At 40.7% G+C, this 18,843-nt stretch overlaps 2 protein-coding genes across 8 annotated transcripts in view; both read right to left on the reverse strand.

Annotated features, from left to right (window-relative positions):
- Window positions 1–759: 759 nt before the first annotated feature.
- On the reverse strand, window positions 760–9,623 carry senp2 (SUMO specific peptidase 2). Of its 2 annotated transcripts, none has more exons than XM_040042385.1 (17): window positions 9,080–9,623; window positions 7,647–7,708; window positions 7,451–7,560; window positions 6,116–6,182; window positions 5,900–5,981; window positions 5,561–5,735; window positions 5,321–5,427; window positions 5,136–5,218; window positions 4,650–4,698; window positions 4,488–4,560; window positions 4,261–4,404; window positions 4,028–4,159; window positions 2,540–2,764; window positions 2,266–2,345; window positions 2,066–2,150; window positions 1,889–1,984; window positions 760–1,742 (listed from the first exon to the last, which is right to left on the reverse strand). In XM_040042385.1, exons 1-17 carry the CDS (start codon window positions 9,256–9,258, stop codon window positions 1,680–1,682), a joined length of 1,812 nt encoding a protein of 603 aa, XP_039898319.1. In that variant the 5' UTR covers window positions 9,259–9,623; the 3' UTR covers window positions 760–1,679. The 2 variants fall into 2 exon arrangements, with proteins under 2 accessions (XP_039898319.1, XP_039898318.1); XM_040042384.1 differs by having other exon boundaries at window positions 4,261–4,407; window positions 9,080–9,622.
- A 554-nt stretch (window positions 9,624–10,177) lies between these two features.
- LOC120740202 (pericentrin-like) overlaps window positions 10,178–18,843 on the reverse strand; it is a 33,928-nt gene continuing 25,262 nt past the window's right edge. For 5 of the 6 annotated variants that reach the window (XM_040042383.1, XM_040042381.1, XM_040042379.1 and 2 more), the window contains 17 exons: window positions 17,747–17,917; window positions 17,454–17,631; window positions 16,893–17,203; window positions 16,699–16,801; window positions 16,415–16,587; window positions 16,062–16,334; window positions 15,717–15,874; window positions 15,396–15,525; window positions 14,483–15,274; window positions 14,177–14,392; window positions 13,847–14,062; window positions 13,453–13,679; window positions 13,294–13,370; window positions 13,064–13,205; window positions 12,815–12,942; window positions 11,539–11,694; window positions 10,178–10,585 (listed from right to left, as the gene is read on the reverse strand). In XM_040042383.1, the coding sequence (XP_039898317.1) occupies window positions 10,554–10,585; window positions 11,539–11,694; window positions 12,815–12,942; window positions 13,064–13,205; window positions 13,294–13,370; window positions 13,453–13,679; window positions 13,847–14,062; window positions 14,177–14,392; window positions 14,483–15,274; window positions 15,396–15,525; window positions 15,717–15,874; window positions 16,062–16,334; window positions 16,415–16,587; window positions 16,699–16,801; window positions 16,893–17,203; window positions 17,454–17,631; window positions 17,747–17,917 (3,483 nt within the window). In that variant the 3' untranslated portion in view covers window positions 10,178–10,553. The remainder of the gene's footprint in view (window positions 10,586–11,538; window positions 11,695–12,814; window positions 12,943–13,063; window positions 13,206–13,293; window positions 13,371–13,452; window positions 13,680–13,846; window positions 14,063–14,176; window positions 14,393–14,482; window positions 15,275–15,395; window positions 15,526–15,716; window positions 15,875–16,061; window positions 16,335–16,414; window positions 16,588–16,698; window positions 16,802–16,892; window positions 17,204–17,453; window positions 17,632–17,746; window positions 17,918–18,843) is intronic. The other variant, XM_040042382.1, reaches the window with a different exon arrangement.

An 18,843-nucleotide genomic window follows, 5' to 3' on the forward strand; every position in this document is an offset into this window, starting at 1 on the left:
AATTTTCTTGAATATGATGTGTTTATTGAGAATAATTTTTTGAAATGCAGTAATAAAAATAATTTTCAGTGTGTTTGATGATACCACAGAAGCTGTTGTTTTATATAAATGATATAGATTGTATGGAAATTAGATTTTCCACACATACAAACAAATTGATAAGGGGCACATTTACATCCAAGCTCTCTCCTTCACCATTAAAAACGAAAAATCTCTTTAAAGATCAACCTGAGCTCACTCTACCTATTATCACCTAAAGAGAAAGCACTTCAGTCTTAATAAAATAATAATAACACTTGTTATTAAACTTTAAAACACATGTTTTGGGATTGTAATCAAACTCGGACTTTTTGGTTAACAAATCAAAATTGGTTTCCTGAGAAATAATTTTTAATTATATTAAATTTGGTGTTATAATGATGGAAAGGAAAAGAGAATTATTGTACAGCAGCTTTATTATTATGAACAAACAATTTATCAAACCACTGTTCTTAATATTCATGAATGAGATGATTAATTTTCATAAGACTTTAAAAAAAAATTTAAAAACCTAACATGCCTTGGACATTGCAAAAACACTATTTTGCGATTAGATCTCTGTATTTCTTTTTAATACTAACCTCCATTTTCCAGGCTTATATATTTGCAATACTTTTCCTAATATCCCTCAACACCTTTTCTTGTGGCTGATCCAGTCCACAGACACAGATTATTTGCCTTTATCTCACTTAATCTAATGATAAATCAATCAATACACAATTAAAAAAAAAAAGGAGAAATACTTTATTTTAGCAAAAAACAAAAAAGAAAGAAAAAAGACATGAGCACAAACATGCGTGTACAGTAGTTTGTCTTTTAAATGGAGTATACTATAATTCGAGTCTTTGTAACAGCCCTAAATAGCCTGCTGCAGTATACTTATTGAACAGATTCACAGCTCTAACAGCGCTTTATGGTAAATATGGAGAGACAACTATTAATACTCCAGTCATGAAGAAAAAAAAATTATACACAGACACTCCAAAATACACTCATCCAGTCATAAATAATCGGGAATCATACATCTTGTCATTACGACAAGCACTCAATCATGCACGTTTTGTCAGACAAACGTCTGGAGGAGGTATTTTAATTGCCATTGTCTATATTTTTAGAAAAAGATTAAGTTTCACCCCAGTCATCTGCTGTCCACTCTGATCATAGCTGGGAGGGGTAAACTACACCTAGATTGTTGGGTTGTAAATAACAAAATTTCCCAACTGAAGGGAAAAAAACAAAAACAAAAAAACTATGCCGAGCTCAGTGTGAGAAGACTTAAGGCACTTCAGGCAGCACTTCAAACAATAAGGAAACACAATCAATGACAAGTCATTCAGTCAGTAGTGCCAAAGTTTCTTTAAGACACACACTTGTTACAAATACTGTCTCTAATTACAACTCAGAGAATACAAAATGTTTACATGTCCCTGACACGATAAGCAACAATTAACTCTTAAGACTAGTGTTTGTTACTCCAGATCTGGAGTGCGAGACTGGGTTAGATCTCAGTCGGTAAAGTCCACTTCTTTGGCCCATTTATTCTTCTCTTACTTCACATGTAGTCACTGTACACGAGAGGTTGTTCCCACTGACTCAGTCTCTTCTGGTAGGCCATTAACAATGGATGCGACCCTTCCATTCTATAGCAGCTTCTGATGAAGAATTTCCCAAATCATCAACTTCCTGAAGAGAGGCATGTGGCACTGTAAAGTAAGAAGCAGATGTTATTTGTATATCGTTTGTTATCTGTTCATATGTATATTTAAATTGGACTTTCATACATGGTTTCACACCAATTCACTGATATGCTGCAATGTGCCAAGAAAGGCAGGGATTTCAGAATACACACCTGTTTAAAGGTAAGGGGCTGTCCTCTTGCGATATAGTCAGCGTATTTACAGGCAAAAACACCGCAGTCGCTTCCATTTTTCTGCTGGGGAATCTCCTACATGCATAATACAGAGTCATTAATTTCACTGTGAGGAATAACACATTTGAAGTGTTACTTCATTCATCACAGACTTACACTAGCTTTCAAGCTTCCAACAGTCCATTTGGTGCAGTCGAGCTCTCTACCCTTTTTCGCTTTGTGCTCCTCTTTAAGGTAGAGTCTGAAAAATCAGCACAATTACATCATTTATAATGCTTCAGTAAAAACAAATCTATAGTGAAAACATGTCTAACGTAGCCAGTAAAATGGAGCTTAAGAGAAAATTGACGACTCACAGTAAAAGACTCGAGATGTCATCGTGTCTCCGGCCCATCGAGTCATAAGACTTCACTGTCTTTGACCGAAAATCTATCACCTGCAAAGAAAAAGGTGAGCGATTAAAATGTGCACTTCTGCTTCTCTGGAATAAAACTAGTGCAAACATTTGATTTGTGACAATGACTGGCAAAAATACTGATCACAGTTTAGATGTACAGAGTGAGCCTTTGCAATATTACAGGTATTTTTAGGCAGCGCATGTCAAAAACTGGTAGATCCAAAGTGACTCACAGCCAATGCCCAGTGGACGCCTAGATGCAGAGGGACCAGAATGAGGTCAAACGTGAAGAGGTCGACAGCTTTGGTCCAGCGCTTCACAGCAGCGTGTCCTCCAGCCTGCCCGCCTCCTCCACCCCTTAGCTTTGGGAAGAAGAAGGTGCTGAAAGAGTAGACTTTTAATCGCCCTGCTTCACCAGAGCTTCGCTCCATAATCAGGGAAAGGTAGAAGTTCATCACCTTGGTGGAGAACACAAAAATTGTAATATAAAACATGGCATACATAAACACTCATTAAAGACACACATTGAATAATCTGAGTCTACAGCTTTTTTAACAAAACAACATTTACAACAAAATAACATAAATTAGTATTTATACATGCAATTAATGAATAATATGCATACTGGTTGGTTTAACACTCTTTGGCATTAAGATGATGTTCTTTCTCCTACCCTGTGTACAATTTATTTAAAATATTTAGCTCTTAGAATTAAGGAATCCAATTTATATGGATGATTTCGCCCTGGGCATTTGATTGTATGCAGATGATATTACTCTACTGGTTTAGTCTGAAGATAATTTGTAAGACATTAAATGTATTAAACAGCTAGTGCTATAGATGATGGTCAGCTAGAAACATAATTAAATAAGTAAGAATTTTAATTTTAGGGAAAAAGGCACACTAAGAAGCAAGAAACCTCTGGCCTGTAACACTGGATCAGACACAACAACACAAATATCTTGATGCATTTACGAACTATGAAGCTGCTAGATTTAGCTGACATGTTGGGTTTTTCTTAGGACACAAATGCATGATGCATGTGACAACTCTATATTAAATTATGCTGCAAAAAACAGGGATTTAAAGAATGCTGTGGAGCTCTTTGGTGTTTTTGAGGAAGCTGAACCACTACAGTATCTCTACAATGACATTTTAGTAGCAATGTGAATCAAATTTGAAGAAAGATAAACATATTTAAAAGACAAATACTTAAGATATTTTGTTAATGCCAAAATTGTGAAGATGTATTCAAATTATGCCAAACATCACTGTTGAACTCTAGGATGGCAAGAGGCTATGGGGATTATGAGATGTTGAGAATGAATTACACCTTCTTTTGTACTGCCCCTATGATTAATAAAGAATATCTAGTTAGTCCACTGGCTCAGCTCCTTTGTCACTGGTGCCTTATAAGGCTGCCTGGCCTGGGCGTGATAAATAAAATTATGCGTCACACAATAAAAATCAAGCACTCACATTAACTAACAACAATTATCTAACAATTAATTGAAAATTGAAAACAAGAAAATCAAGGTAAATACAGACATGATTGTTTCCTCCATTGTTTTTGTGCAAAACTTGCTCTTGTCCTGTTTTTGACTTTTTGTGCTGTGTACTTTTTTGTGAAGTTTTCAAGAGCTTTTAGATTAAATAACTGTCTAAAATAACCATGAAATTTATTCTATTTAAAAACCTTTCCAGCATTTCTACTTTCTCACCTCATCGTTGAGCCAGCTGCCTTCTTGTAGTGTAGCCAGGTCTCGCTGTGTGATGCGAAGTTTGAAAGCTGCACTCAGGACACGGTTGGGATCACTTTGAGCCAAAGCTCCACTCACCTCTGCTGCCATTTCCTACACACACACACACACACACACACAGACAATATACACATTAAAAATAAATAAATAAATAATCTCAGCATAAAAAGTCCACATTAAACACAGACTCTTACCTTGGTCAGTCTGGGTATGTCTTCCTCACTGTGCCTTGTATGTGCAGAATGTGTGTCAGGCAGACCGACAGCAGAAACGTCTCTGTCCACGAGGTTGAGGCGAGTAGCTACCTCTGTAGAAAGATCCAAATCTGCTGGATGTTTCTGCTGCAACACAGGTCAAGATTATGGACAGGACAGACTCGTATCCATGCTGTGGCATGTCAGAGAAGAGGAGGAGTGACTACCTTTATATATCCAACAGGCTGTGCGTCCTCAAAGGGTCCACTAATTGGCTTACTAAAGGTGAAACTCCCCCTGCTGAAGACGAGTCGCATAAAAGAAGTTAAAGCAATCATTCCTCGTTATGCATGACGCAGTCGTTTAAATAAAAATAGCACCGCACCAACCTGTCGTTAGCCGCAGATGCATTTCTCCATGTAAATAGACTTGCAGCAGCTGTGAAATAAACCATAAACCATGAACAGAAGAGTCACTGCAACATGTTTACTGATCAATATGCATACATGCATTTAAACCTACTTTGGGTGAAGTGACTGTGTGATATGAAAGGCTTTATTTATTCTAATAAAATGTTACAAATAAACCAGAGATCAAACAGTCATGATTTAATCAACATACCATCCCCCCCAACTAAGTATCTGGACAATTCTTTGATTGTTAAAGTTGTTTTTTCAAGTAAAAGCCACTTAGGTAACCTTACAAAAGAATTATATTCATTAATTGATATTTGATCATGTGTTATTGAAAAAATTATTTATAGATTACAAAAAAAGGGTGAAGTTAAACTAATAACAATCTGCAATTAGTTGTAATCGTCAACAATGAATAAAAACAAATCAGCTTTGTCTGTAATGGATAAGCGAGTGCCCCACCTGTCTGTCCCGTCTTCCTGTGTACTGATTCAAAAGTTTTTACTGAAGCAGCAGTTTTGTGATCAACCTGTGACAACGGATCACTGAGGATAAATACAAAATAAGCCACTTATTAGCTCATGGCCAATGGAAATATTAAAATGAAAAGAAAAAAAACCCACATAAAAATCAAAGCTAATACTAACTCTTGTGGTTTTGATTGGTTAAAAGGTAGTGGCTGGCTTTTGCTGTATTTCTCTGTCACCATCTCCAGCAGCCGCCTGTAGTGCTCCTTATTATTCTGCTTTATGGCCTGAAGACACCAAAAATATCAGAAATGAAAGTGCAGAGGTTCATACTTTTAAAGTTTGATTATTGGCACTGTGAGGTGGGGAAAAGTGGAATTTAAGTATATTTTCATATATACAAATAACTGACTAATTTACCTCTTCCACAGTAAGACTGGGCTTGTAGCAGCGGTTGTGTCCAAAGCCATTGCATGTTGGGTCAGGATTAGCATTTCCCACCCTGAGCACAGGCCTTGAGGACAGCAGCTGGAGGGATCCTCTCCTCTCCCTGTCCTTTGCTCTGTCTGGAAGCCCTACAGGGAGCGTTGTCCCACTGGATTAAAATAAAAAGAGGGAGGTAGATTAGCATGGGACCCGTTTTCAATAGGTGGTAACATAAAAGAATAAGAACAGCCTGAAGACTGCAAGCACAAAGGCTAAAAAAAAGGTACTGGATGACTTGTACTTTACATAAATCTCCAGTACTGAATCACTTGCCTGTATTTCCTCATTAAAGGAGGTAAAGAGCTCTGAAAAGGATTCTTTCCCTGACTCTCATTACCTCCAGCTACTGGTTTATCTTTGAAGAAAGAACATCAAAACAAATGACATTGGGTATAAGGATGAGATCATTCTGCACTGACAAGCTTGGTTGAAACACAGTGACGTGAGTATAATCATGAATTGTGCACTAAAAGGTCCATCTTCGCTTACCCATTCTCCATTCAGTACTGTTCAGCCATGAGGTGTGGAGCTCATCTATGCCCATTAGAGCGACAGGCTGGATCAACAGAGGAAATTCAATGGAATTACAGAGAGTTACACGGATAAATAAAGTTAGCTATGAAACTGTATGTATCCACATGGATAAAGCAGCACATGTAGTATGCATCGCATCTCACAAAGAGACTCCCAAAAGACTTAAACTAAGTGTTGTTTTGCCTAAATTAGCCATAATCGCTCCTCCATAAAGGTCCGAATCACTTGATGAGTTTGTTAACTTGTAGCTTTTCCCTGTGATTTGGTTTGTTTTCACATAGAAAGTCTGAGTGAGCTCCAAGTGAACCAATATGCGTGACTACAAACCATGTGAGAATGTTCTGTCCTATTGGCCAGATGTGTCTGGGGTGGGAGCAACAAAAGTAAATACAGGAAGAAGGGCCTGTGTTCTGGATTATTTGACAACATGGAGACTTGACATTCATTTCACAGCTAGTTGCTAGCCTGTACAGACCCTCTGCACATCTATAGTACCTTGCTGCATCCCAGAATGCAAGGCTTATGGGACATTTTTTTTGTCTGTAAAGGTTCTCAGACATCCAGGTCATCATACTTCAAGGAGCTTGGAAAGAAGAGCCACCTCCATGGGACAAGACTCGGCTGTCTATCTACATCTAAAAGAAAAAGGTCACTCTTTCGAGGATGACAATGTTCACATTTTGGACAGAGAAGACAGATGGTTTGAAAGAGGAGTGAAAGAAGCCATTTACGTCCACTGTGAACGACCACCTTTGAACAGAGGCGGTTGCTTACGGCACCAACTGTCTGCCATCTATAATCCAGTTCTGAGATCCCTTCCCAGACGCCTTAACGCCTACTCACATCCTGGGCCATCTAACCTCAGGAAATCACATGACAGGGTGGGGTTAGGTTTCACAATGACCTCACCCGAAACCTTGGCTGATTGTGACCTACACCCATCTTAACACCTTGAGTCGTCTGACTAGGTAGAGGATCGTTGTCCCTCTTGGGGGACACTCCCACAGGGCTTACATCTGGGACTCTCCACCCTTTGACCCTAGAACTGAAGAAGCTTTTCGGATGAGAGGTGAAACACCTTGAAGCAACTTAAAGAAGTGTAGACGCTGTTCTTTCCAAGCTCCTTAGAGTAGCTGTGAAAACGCCCTAAGAAGTGGTGTGTGTCTACCTATCATTACACCTCAGCTTAGAACTCCCAGTCATTACAGTACTTGTCTATTCGATGAACTCTGATACACTGTAGCAAACAATACCAAATGTATGCGTCTGAAGCACAGACGGGGCACTCACCTGTGTTTCTTCATGAGATCTGGGCTTCTCACACCTCGTCAGTGATTTCCGCAGTCTGAGTAAACCTGCTACCCGAGCCACAGTCTTCTTCATGAAGCTGATGACGACATCTGAAAGACAGGACACCACAAATCACGATCACCGAATTCCACGTCAGGAAGCAAAAAATATTAAGCAGTTTTATTTTCTAACAAACCTCTTTTGCGTCTTTTCACTTCGACTTGCTCACTCTGGCAAACACTCTCTGCAACATGCACGCTGTAATAACAGAAAATGGTTCGAAATGAGTGGTTTTCAAAAATACATAATCTTGCAAAGTAAGAGATTAAAAAAAAAAAAAATCTCACGCTACCAGCTGTGGCAACCTTTTGTGAATAAAAGCGCAGGGGAAATGTAGCTATTAATTATGAGGGGATTTCTTTTTGTGTTCTTCTTGAATTCTAACGAGGGTTTAACATCCATTAACCTGGAGGTAATTTGGCAATAGTTCCAAAGGCCATCGCAGATTCGGACAGCCCAAAATGACGAGTTCAAACATCAATATATTTGCACAAAACTCAAAGATATTCACTTTCTATGAGATAAAGACACAATTTGCATCAACAAATGTTTGAGAAATTGAAACAAGGGTTTTGAATTTATTCATTAGCACTTTTATTTATATACCAGTGACCATACATATTAGCAATGATGCATTCATATAAAATGCAACCAATGCTATGTACACAGGAATTCTAGCTACAGCTAATTTGCAGGCATTGGCCCCAGTTAGGTTTTTAAGCCACAACCTGTCAGTACAATCATTAAAAAAAAACATAATGAAGAAAACAGCAAGAAAAGACCCATTTCTGTGAGACAGACCTTTAACTGTAAAAGAGGACTGTATAAATCTTGTTCTACATACTGGTAGCTTGGAGTGATCACTAACTGCTCCCACTGTGGGAGGTGCTTTGCTGCTAAATTTTAAAATACTTTGACTAAATTACGCATTTACGTCCATTCACAAATTACAAAAATACATTTCAAGAAAAAAAATGTATCAAATTCTCAGAGTTTAACATTTTTTCTACCAACAAAATTTACAATGATGCCACTGTATTTGTTTCTTTTCCAGTCTTTCTAGAGCTTGTTTGTATACTGATAGTATATACAAACTGCTGACTGTGCTGCCTGAACCCAAACAAAACCATGCAGATATCATTGGGCGACCTTTACCAGCAGGCTTACAAAATCAGTTAAAATTTCTCTCAAGTCTGCTGTGCTGTGCTACAGTAGCAAGCTACTGGATTTAAATAGGATTTTAAACAAAAATAAGTTAATATTGGACTGGTCATAATAGTTTGTTTTAGACTACTTCCGTTTTCGCTATGAGTGTACTTGATATTAAATGTGATGTGGGTGTCCACTGACACTGTTATAAACATACTGTCAGCAAACTTCAGTTAAATAGTTTTTTAAAATTCACCTGCTGTGAATAAACAAATTCCATCTAAAGTTAACTCAAAACTTAATGTTAGCTAGCTGGAAGGGTGAATGACTGCCCTCAACAATCCAAACAAATGATTAAATGGCCAACGAAGTGTGAACTATTTAGGACTGAAAAAATATAGACCATTTTCAATCACCGACCTCTGGTAGTTCCGTTTAGCGGGTCTGCAGTGACTCTCCTGCCGCCAAGCTGCTGTTTTTACGCCTGGTCGCGTGGGTACCTCTGCGCTAACGCTACCTTTCCCAGGCCACTCCGTGGGGTTTTGCCCCGTAATGGGCTCAAACAGCGACGAGAATCCGCCAAGTATCCATCCATACATCCCAGACAAATACGAGAAAATTGTAACGAGGTTTTCAATGCGGTCCAGGACTATTTCTCCACAGGCAAGATGTCAAACCGCAATCTACGACACACCGCCCACCATTAGCTTAGCTTAGCATTAGCGTCGCTGTGCTGAAACGCCAACAACGTCCGTCATTCCGTGTTGACGTTCTGCGAAGGGCAAACGTTTTACACACCAAAACAAAACGAGTGGGCGGTGTTCTAAAGTGTAAAGTCTAAAGACGACAGATAAAATACTAAACATAAAGCATCGTGGCGGAGATTAATAAACAAACGAACCCCTGATCACGGAGTGGTATCTTTGGCAGCTTTCTCATTAGCCCCTTCTGACTTGTTCAGGAGAGCAAGTGGGAGAAGTTAGAGCATGGATTTCTTTATATTTATTTAAAGATTGTGGTTTCATTTAAATGAAACCACAATTTCAGCGTTATTTACTTCTTACAAAGCTGATAGCAAACCTCTAGCATAGGTCCATTCTTTGTTACATAATACTAAATCAGCATACGGGAAAAAAAAAAAAAAAAAAAAAAAAAACCCAAATACCTCAGTATTCTAACCTCTCTCAAATGTGGCTGTCATTAATAGTTGATTTAGTGGCTGATGTTTCTGTTACTAATGTAATAATGTGTATTTAAAAATCCCTATTTTTGTAGAAAATTTAAAGAGACCAAAAATAAAACTACCCAATTAGAAGTTCCTTACTGACTGGATTTACCTTTGTACAGCTTTAGTATACCAAAATGCTCACTGCTTTACTCTGTGCACTAAAAACTTCCTGTTTTAAATCAACTCTTTATTAAGCCTAACAGTGGACTACAAACAGAACTAAAACACCCCGCCATTGTTCAATATTTATCAGGATACCTGTGTTTTGAGATTTTGCAAGAAACACTCCATCTGGTTCATAGTCGCACTTTATTTACTTTATGATAAAAACAACATGGACGTGGTTTACATTTTATAATGGTACACAAGTTTTGCAGATCTTAGACTTAGAGTATAAAACTAGTGCATTTAGTAACACGTGCGGAGAACATTAACACCATTTACAGAGCACAAAAAAAAGCAAACAGTGTTTGAGAAACAGTGTATAAAGAGTGACTTTCAAAATATTGGCAGTACACAGGATAGAAAAATTACCCCCCAAAAATAATTAAAAAATAATTTAGTATAAAAGTCAGGAAACTTATAATTTCTATACATTTCTACAAGATGTAAGGCATGAGCAGTTTTGAAACAATATGCAGGCAGATTCAGTCTTTAGATTTCAGGCTACTTTGGATCAGGCAGGAGACCAGATGAACCTACAGAAAGGGGAGAAGAAGAAAAATTAGATGCAGCAACAAAACTGGCACCTTACATAAACAGGAACCAAGCTAAAGTTTAAAATGGTCTTGACTAGAAGTTCCTTTCAGTAAACGTAGTAGTTATTTAGTAGTTTTCCAGTAGTTTTCCCACTAGTTAATAAACAAAATACTTGACTTTTAAAATTATGACAATGTACTGAAAAATAGCACTGACATAATTCTTGTTGTCAGAGAACTGCATCTCTAGCTCTAAGACTAAAAGCAGTAAGGCACAGGAGCATTGATGGCGAAAGTTATGAGATAAGTAGATGAACATGTGCCACTATTCCCTCAAAATTTCAGAGTGCACCTCAAAACAGTTCAACATTTACACAAACAAAGTTAAATAAAACAAGACATAAAAACAAATGTAGCTGAAATGGAATAAACTATTCCACTCAGTGACTTCATGCTCTGCAGGGTTTTGCATCCACGTTATGCATCTACTGCACCAGCTTAACCTCTTTACTGGGTTATACACATACAGAGCCACCTGGGCTTCAGACATTGTACTCGATGTAACCATGTGCCTCCTTTGTTCTACTTTTCCAGATGCATTCGACTCGTTCACCGTGTTGACAGGAAGCTCTGCCATGTGCTCAGCCACGATTTAAATCCTGAATCATCACTTATTATGGCATCATCATGCCTCAGTATCACATTTCTGACAGCTTAGCTTCTCACTGCATTGACAGCCAGATCTCACAGCACACCACATGACATGTCTCTCAAAAATTATTATTTAATACGTTTGAATTAAATTTTATAGAACAACCCTGCAGGACATGTACATTTCCAGACCAAAGTTATCCCCTGTAATAGACTGTGCTCGGTGACTAGTGACAAGTCAGTCCCTGAGCACTGTGCTACTTTGTCCTTCAGTGGAGTGAGTGTGTTACACTCACACTCACCTGGCCCATATAGGTAAAGGGGCGACAAGCAGCTCAGGTACAGCCAAGTCCCGTTCTCTTGCAGCCAGTGCTGCCGATAACCAATCATACCAGGGGAACAGGGTGACTGTAGTTTCCTTTCCTCTTTGGGGGGTGGGGATAAATGAGTCTTGTTTACTAGGTTGGAAGATGATAGAGCACAGGTTTTGTGGGATGTGGAAACAATTTTATTTCATTTTTTTTAAACCAGTATGGTCCCAGGGGGGGGGGAATAAATAAAAAAAAAAAAAAAAAAAAAATTATCTGAATGGTTAACTGACTTGCACCAGACTAATGGCTATAAGAATGCATAGCAAACATCTCCCAGAAACAGGGTGATTTATTTAGGAGACATGCATGAAGCACCAGGATCAGCTCACACAACATTTATCTTTTTAGAGGGTTGCTAAGTCACACAGTCAGATTCACAAATTCTTTCAATGGCAGACAAAGCAGACTAGAATGCTCATGCCTGCAATACATTTTAACAGAATTTTCAGGTACCTGGGAGTTTCTTCAACAGCACAAAGTGCATTTATATATGCAAAAAGCCCAACACTGTCTCCTTTATGTAGGGAACCAGCAAGCTTTTGCTTCCCAGGCAAAAGCTCCCCGGCATAACTCCTTCAGGGTTATGTCGGGGAAGGGCATCTGGCGTAAAACCTTGCCAAATCAAACTTGTGGAGCAACCTGCTGTGGTGACCAGGGAGCAGCTGAAAGTCATTTTAAAGAGCCCGATACAATTTAGTCACTTGTCAGTAAAGCTGTCTCGTGGCTGGTTGGTTAATTTGGTATAGGGCACTTCCAAGAGAGATGATTGTGTGACTCTTTCCTCCCTTTTCCATGTTTACAAGTATTGTCTTGTGTTCTTTAGAGTGTACTGAAAGTACACTTGGGCCATTCCTAGGCTACTATTGTGTAGTCTGATGCTGGTACAAGTGCTATATCCCAGTGCCCTGAAACATCTTCCAGTTTGATATTCAAATAAATTAAGTGTTCAGAACCCCTTAAATTGTGCTCAATAAGGCAAACCCAATGCTGTCAGTGTTGAGCTATTTGAAGACCATCACCACAGTGTTTTCTCTCAAGCCTGTGCACTGCTCAATCTGTCATGGTTTGCTATGGCCAAGCAGACATACAGCAACAGTGTTCCCACCTGTAAACCAGTGAACTTACCATTAGGGATACACCCTGTGTTTGCAGTGAATACCTTATAACCCCCCCCTCTCCCCTTTTTCGTATTCTAAATGCTACTCACCTTGCTTGGCTCCCACCAACCGCTGCTGGACTTTCTCTAGATGACGGATATATTCTGTCAGGGATTGTTCTGGATCCTGAGCTGTTCCACCTGATTGTACAGAGGCCAAAGGGGTACTGGAGTGTGACCTGAAGAGTGTAGAAAGCGTATTTAAGAAGACGAAAAAGAAAAAAAAAAAAACAAAACACAAACCTAAAAACTAATTGAATCATATCAGTTTCTAATAAAATCTGCTAAGCGAGGCCAAACCTGTGGCGCAGCCTGAAGGGCGATTTGCTGGGTGGGACGAGCGCTGACAGAGTGTCTATGTAGATGGCGCTGCTGTCTCGGATCTGCGTCGGGTCAGAATTTGATCTTGGCTGCTGCTGCCTTAAAACTTCAGCTTTAGGCCCTGCCAGGAACGATAAAATTAAATTACCTATGCACTCATACTCACTTGGATAATACATGCAAGTCTAAACTATGTAGACAGAGCTGACCTGGAGCATGCCCATTGACAACCCCAGTTGATAATCTTCGGATTGCTTTCTGCCATTTCCTCGTCAGGAACCTCATTCTGAAAAAGTGCATGGAATTAACTAATAATCTCTGCCTTCTAGGGAATACAACTAATATGTATATGATGATACATTTCTTACCTTGAGACCGCAATTATGACTTGCACTGCAGCCCTAAATCGTCCGAGGGGTCTACGCTTGGAGGAGATTGGGGGTGAGGGTCGAGCTCCCATGTGAGCGATAAGACACAGCGTGGCTTGTTCACACTCCTGGAATCCTCCTATCAGCAGCAGCAAGTAACGCTTCTGGTACACCAGAGCTTTCCTGAAGCTCTCAGCTCGCAGGTAGCGCTCATAGTAACGCTGAAGCTGCAAATCAAGCAAACGCTGTCAACATTTCATCCCTATACAACCAACAGTGTACAGTGAAACCAGAAATGGCAATTGGGTCCTTTGGAGTCAATATCTGTTCTTGAAAAGCTGTTGCAAAAATGGTTATTACACCCCTAATTTATCCTGATGTGCTGCCTACTGACCTTGCTCTGGCTGGATATGTCGTAGACAGGCCTATTTTCGGTTTCCGCGGTGACCTTGGCGAGCTCATTCTCTGTGCGGCGCAGTTGTCGCTCCAGGCAGGTGATTTTGTGCTTGAGAGTGGCCCTCTCCTGGCTCAGTGATGTCACACGCTCTGTCAACTCAGAGTTCTCCTTCAGTAACGTCTCCAACAGGTTGGAAGACGACTTGGACGGCGTCTAAGGTGAGAAAAAATTCATTTAGCAATGATTACATGTGCTAAAATGTAATCCTAATGAAAAACTTTGTCACAATAGTTTGGATTCCTCATAGGGATTAAAGCACTTGAATACCTGCTGGTGCTGCTTTAACACTCCTGCCTGGCCACCATCAGTATGGAGGTTGGTGTGGGGGTGCTGGAGAGGTTCAGCTTCGCGTTGTTGTCCCGCTGTTTGTCCAGACAGGCGCTGAGCAGCCATCTCTCTCTCATCTCTTTCCAGCTCTGCCAGAGTGCGCTGCAGCTCCTGCATACGCTGCTGGTCCTGCTGCCTCAACAACTCCAACTCACACTAAAGTCAGAAATGTTCACAATGATGTGTCTGTATGGATTTGCATAGGCAGTGAGTACACTAGAGAAGATTTGGGCTGATGCATCTTACCAGTTTGCTGTTGATCCTCTCCTGTCGCCTCTCTCTTTCCATCTGCTCTTGCATCTCCTTCCTCTTTTCCCTTTCCCACTGCTCCTCCCTCTCCCTCTCTTTGTCCTTCAGCACTCCGAGTCTCTCCTTCAGCTCTGCGAGTTCCACCCCTTGGCGCCTGGACTGCTCTCGCTCCACCTCTAAAGCCCGGTTTGCTTCCTGTTTCTGCTCCTTCAGAGTCTCAATTGTGATACGATTTCGGGTGGCTGCTTCCTGCTCCTTCTGAAGCTCCTCCCTCCTCGTTCTGTCCTCTTCTTCCCATCGCCTCCTGCTCTGTAGTAACTCTGCCCTCAGTCTGTCCGCCACAGCTGCCAACTCCTCCCCTTGCCTTCGCTCTTGCTCTAGCTGGGAGCGCAAGTCCGAGATGAACTTCCTGTCTCTTGCAGCGTCGGCATCATGTCTACGGCTGAGCTCATCCACCTGCCTGGAGCAGCGGTCTTGCTCTTCATCAAGCTTTCTGTGAGAATCTGCAAGCTTCGAGTGAATTTCAGTCAAGCGAGTTTCTGCTTCAGTCAGCAGGACCTCCTGACGAGTCTTTTCTTGCAAGCTGAGCTCTTGTTGGTGGGAAGAACGTTTGCGTTCATCTTCTAGCTCCTTCTGAGTGTCCTCCAGGCGTTTCTCTAGCAGCAAACAGCGGGACTGTTCAATCTGAAGTTCTTGTCTCAGGTTGCTACAGGCCACCCTTTCCTGCTCCACCTGCCCCTTTAGAGACATGACCTCTGACCTCAGCTTCTCAGAAGACACCTGTACATTCTAGACAGAGTGCATCGCGTAAAGACACAAACATTGGGTAGTGATGTTACAAATGTAGCGAACTGAAGTTTTCTGTACAAATAGAAAATTTTAGTAGTGTCCATTTTTAGTGCTCTCTTACCTCTCTCCTTTCCTCCTCCTCCCTTCCTTTACGCAGACTTAGAGCCCTCTCCTGCTCCAGTTCTTGTTGAAGCTCACACACTCTGGCCTGCTCTCTCCTCAAAGCTTCCTCAGCCTCTTCTATCGTCAGCCTGAAGAAAATTGGTCATTTCCAACTTTACCACAGTTACATTTAGACTAAAACATTTTTAAAAAAAAAAGTTTAGGAAAGGGGCCCTTTAACATGCCTCAACAATGAAGTTGAAACCCATCCGATTTGCAAAATGCTGATTCACAGGGGAGGCCTGTTTAAGTGCCTGTATTCTGAGCAGGTAATACATACCTGAGCGACATCGTTTTGTTCTTCTGCTCTTGCTGAGCGTCATGTGCACATTTGAGTTGTTTCTGGCTCTCCTCCAGCTCTGCCCTCAGTTGGGATTCATCCCGTCGTTCAGTCTGCAATTGATCTCTGTGCCAGTTACTGTCAACTCTGTCATCAGTCTGAGAAAGATGGTGGAAAAAAAAAAAAAAAAAAGATTTATACAGATACAAGGTAAGTTAATGCACCATGTTAAGTTAAACTCATCTTACACCTGAATGAAAAAAATAATACCTTCATGCCAATAACCGATTTAAAACAAATTATCCTTTAAATAGGAGAAATTTTGAACCAGCGCTTGAAACTCACTTGTGAGTGTCTTTGTGCCATTCGACAGAGCAGCTCTCTGAGTGCAATCACAGTCTCCTGCAATGCCCTCTTCTCCTGCTGCCAGCTCATGGGAGGATTAGAGGATTTATCTTGGTGGTGCAGTAGAGCAGAGCCATCTTCAGCATGATGCTGCGACAGACTCAGTGAGCAGGCTTTTAAGTCCAACACATGAGACTGTGCTGATGGATTGACACGACGCTGAGACAAGGTCAGAATTCTGCAGCTTTCTTGATAAACTTTTTTCAACAGTCCCTGCATGAAGAAAGACAAAGTGAAGAAAAATCTGGCTTTTTGTTACTTTAACATGTTTATCAATTGTGTGTGAAGCCTACCTGAAGCTCAGGTGACAACAGATCATCACTGTAGCTCATACTGCCCGCAGCACTGTCCGTGTTAGCGGTGGGGTCAACTCCTCTACAGCGGAGGTACTCAATAAACTGAGCATCCAGTCTCTCAGTCTGCTCCAACTCCAGTCTCAGCCTAGCACCCAGTTCTGAACTCACATCTGAATAAGAGGAGTACAGCGACGTTCAGCTGCCTTTATGCAGAATATCCAGATATGCAAGTGACTCAAAATCCTCACAAGTCACAAGTGTCATGGTGTGGAAATACTCACTGCTGCCATATCCGTCACTGGCCCATTCGGGTGCCGACAAGGAAGAGGTGGAGCCAAGTGGTGAGGAAGGAGTCGTTAGGTCAAGTCCTTCCAATTCACGCACCTGTGAACAAGAAAACATAATAATCTGAGTGGAGAACTGAAACCAAAAGAAATGAACACATGGTTTACATATCTGAGCTCGAACTACATACTTTATCGGCATCCAGTGAATCGAGGATGGAGTAGTTCTCAGACACTGACACAGAGCGTGGCGAGTGGGAACTCTGTGTAGCTGGGTCTGGGGTGATCGTCCTGGAGTGTGAAGGAGGCTCCATTACAACCCTGGGAGAGGGTTTGACCTGGGGGAGGTCCAGGCCTGTGTTATTCAAGCCACTGAGCTCAGAGGTGTGGAAACGTTCAGGGATTCGGTCCTCAGAGCACTCGAGTCTTCTTAAAACCTCCGGAGAGCTCAGAGAGTCTTCGTGGTGAGACACAATGTCCTCGAAAGCTCCGACAGAAATATCTGACAGCGAAAGAAAAAATGATCAGTATGAGAACATGTTTCTGTTAAAATGTTCAGGGGGGCTCTATAAATCATGTTTTAAACAAAGTTTGCATTTCTTATTTTAAAACCCAAATTCCACTGTTCCTTGTAAACATAAAAGGCTAGGTCAAATAGATTTCCATTGTCATTGCTTTTTATAGGCTTGCACATAATCATAAATCAATATTTACCCTCACACAATCAGTGCAAAGACTTATTTAGTGCTCACCCTTATGTGGGTATCCCTGAAGTGTGTCCTGTTGGCTCTGCTGTTGGAGCTGCTGCAGCTCTCTCTGCTGATAGGCCAATTCCTCCTCCTGTGCAGCCAAGTCCTCCTGAACGCTTTGAAGTTCTGCCTTCAGTTGTTGGTTGTCCGCTTCAAGGTCAATGAGAGCACGATCTTTGGTCTGCCAGAAAAATTGTGACATTAAAACGCAGCAGTCAAGCTTCAAGCACTCAGACCACCACATTAAAACCACTATACATCTTATCTGATAATGTGTGGTCCACTCTGATTCCCACCTGAACTTCTTCATGCAGTTTTTCAGCCCTTTTTGTACTGGTACTCAGACCCTGTCTCAGTGCAGTCAGCTCTGTCCTCAGAGCCTGATGTTCTTCCTTGAGCTTGGACAGCTCAACCTCCTTTTGTCTCAAGGCAGTGTCTGCTTTAGCCAAGGTCTCCTCAGCATGGGTCTGAAGTGGAAGAAAGACATCCACAGAAACATTAAGTGTCATATCACACCCCTTTTCCTTTAGCCCCCCCAAAAAAAAGAAAACATACACAAACCTTATATAACCAGATTTAAACACTTTCAAATATAACAGCATTTTACTGAGTATAGTCAGTGTATGCATCTGTTGCATAAGCTGTAATCTTTCACTCGCATTACAAACAACTACATCAATGTAACATGAAGAGAGAAATTTGCCAAAAGCAGCTGTGAACTAGTAAAAAACAAAAACAACAAGCTCCGATAAAATGCAGAGACATGCTACAAACTAACCAGTGCATTAAAGAAGTCATGCTCTCTTTTCTTACCACATCCTGCCAAGTTAGAACAAAACACGAAAAATAAAGTGCAACACAGCTTTAAAAGCCAGTGCTACCAAAGATTTTCTTCCTGCTTCCTCTTTTTAATGTCACTTCCTCTGTGCGGGTCAAGATTTTGCTATCTCTCAGTGCTGCGCCACGTCACAACAGCAACGCCCCTAATTATAACCAGATGTGGTCTTGCGGCACAGCTGTATGCTTCGGAGGGGAAAGAAAAAGAAAAGCAGCAGCAAAATATTTCCTGTTTCGTACTGAGGCTTGTTTAATTTTAAAGAGGTTGCTGGATAACTGACATTTTTGAAAAAGAACTCTTTTGGAGTGACAATAAACAGATTTGTTCAGTGAAACTATTACAATTTTAAACACTGAAGATTAGAGCATGTTTTACTGCTCTGTTTAATGAAATACTCAAACAGTTAACACATTTTAATATTATATGGTTATTACAGATTGAATGATAAATTGAGCGATTCTTGTATAGCATTTTTCTACTCTCCTGCAGCACTCAAAGCGGTTTATACAAATGTGCCTCATTCACCCATTCATACAAGCACTTTTTTCCTATGCT

The sequence above is a fragment of the Simochromis diagramma genome, unplaced genomic scaffold (genome assembly GCF_900408965.1).
Source record: "Simochromis diagramma unplaced genomic scaffold, fSimDia1.1 OVJJ01000304.1, whole genome shotgun sequence".
Classification (NCBI taxonomy): Eukaryota; Metazoa; Chordata; class Actinopteri; order Cichliformes; family Cichlidae; genus Simochromis; species Simochromis diagramma.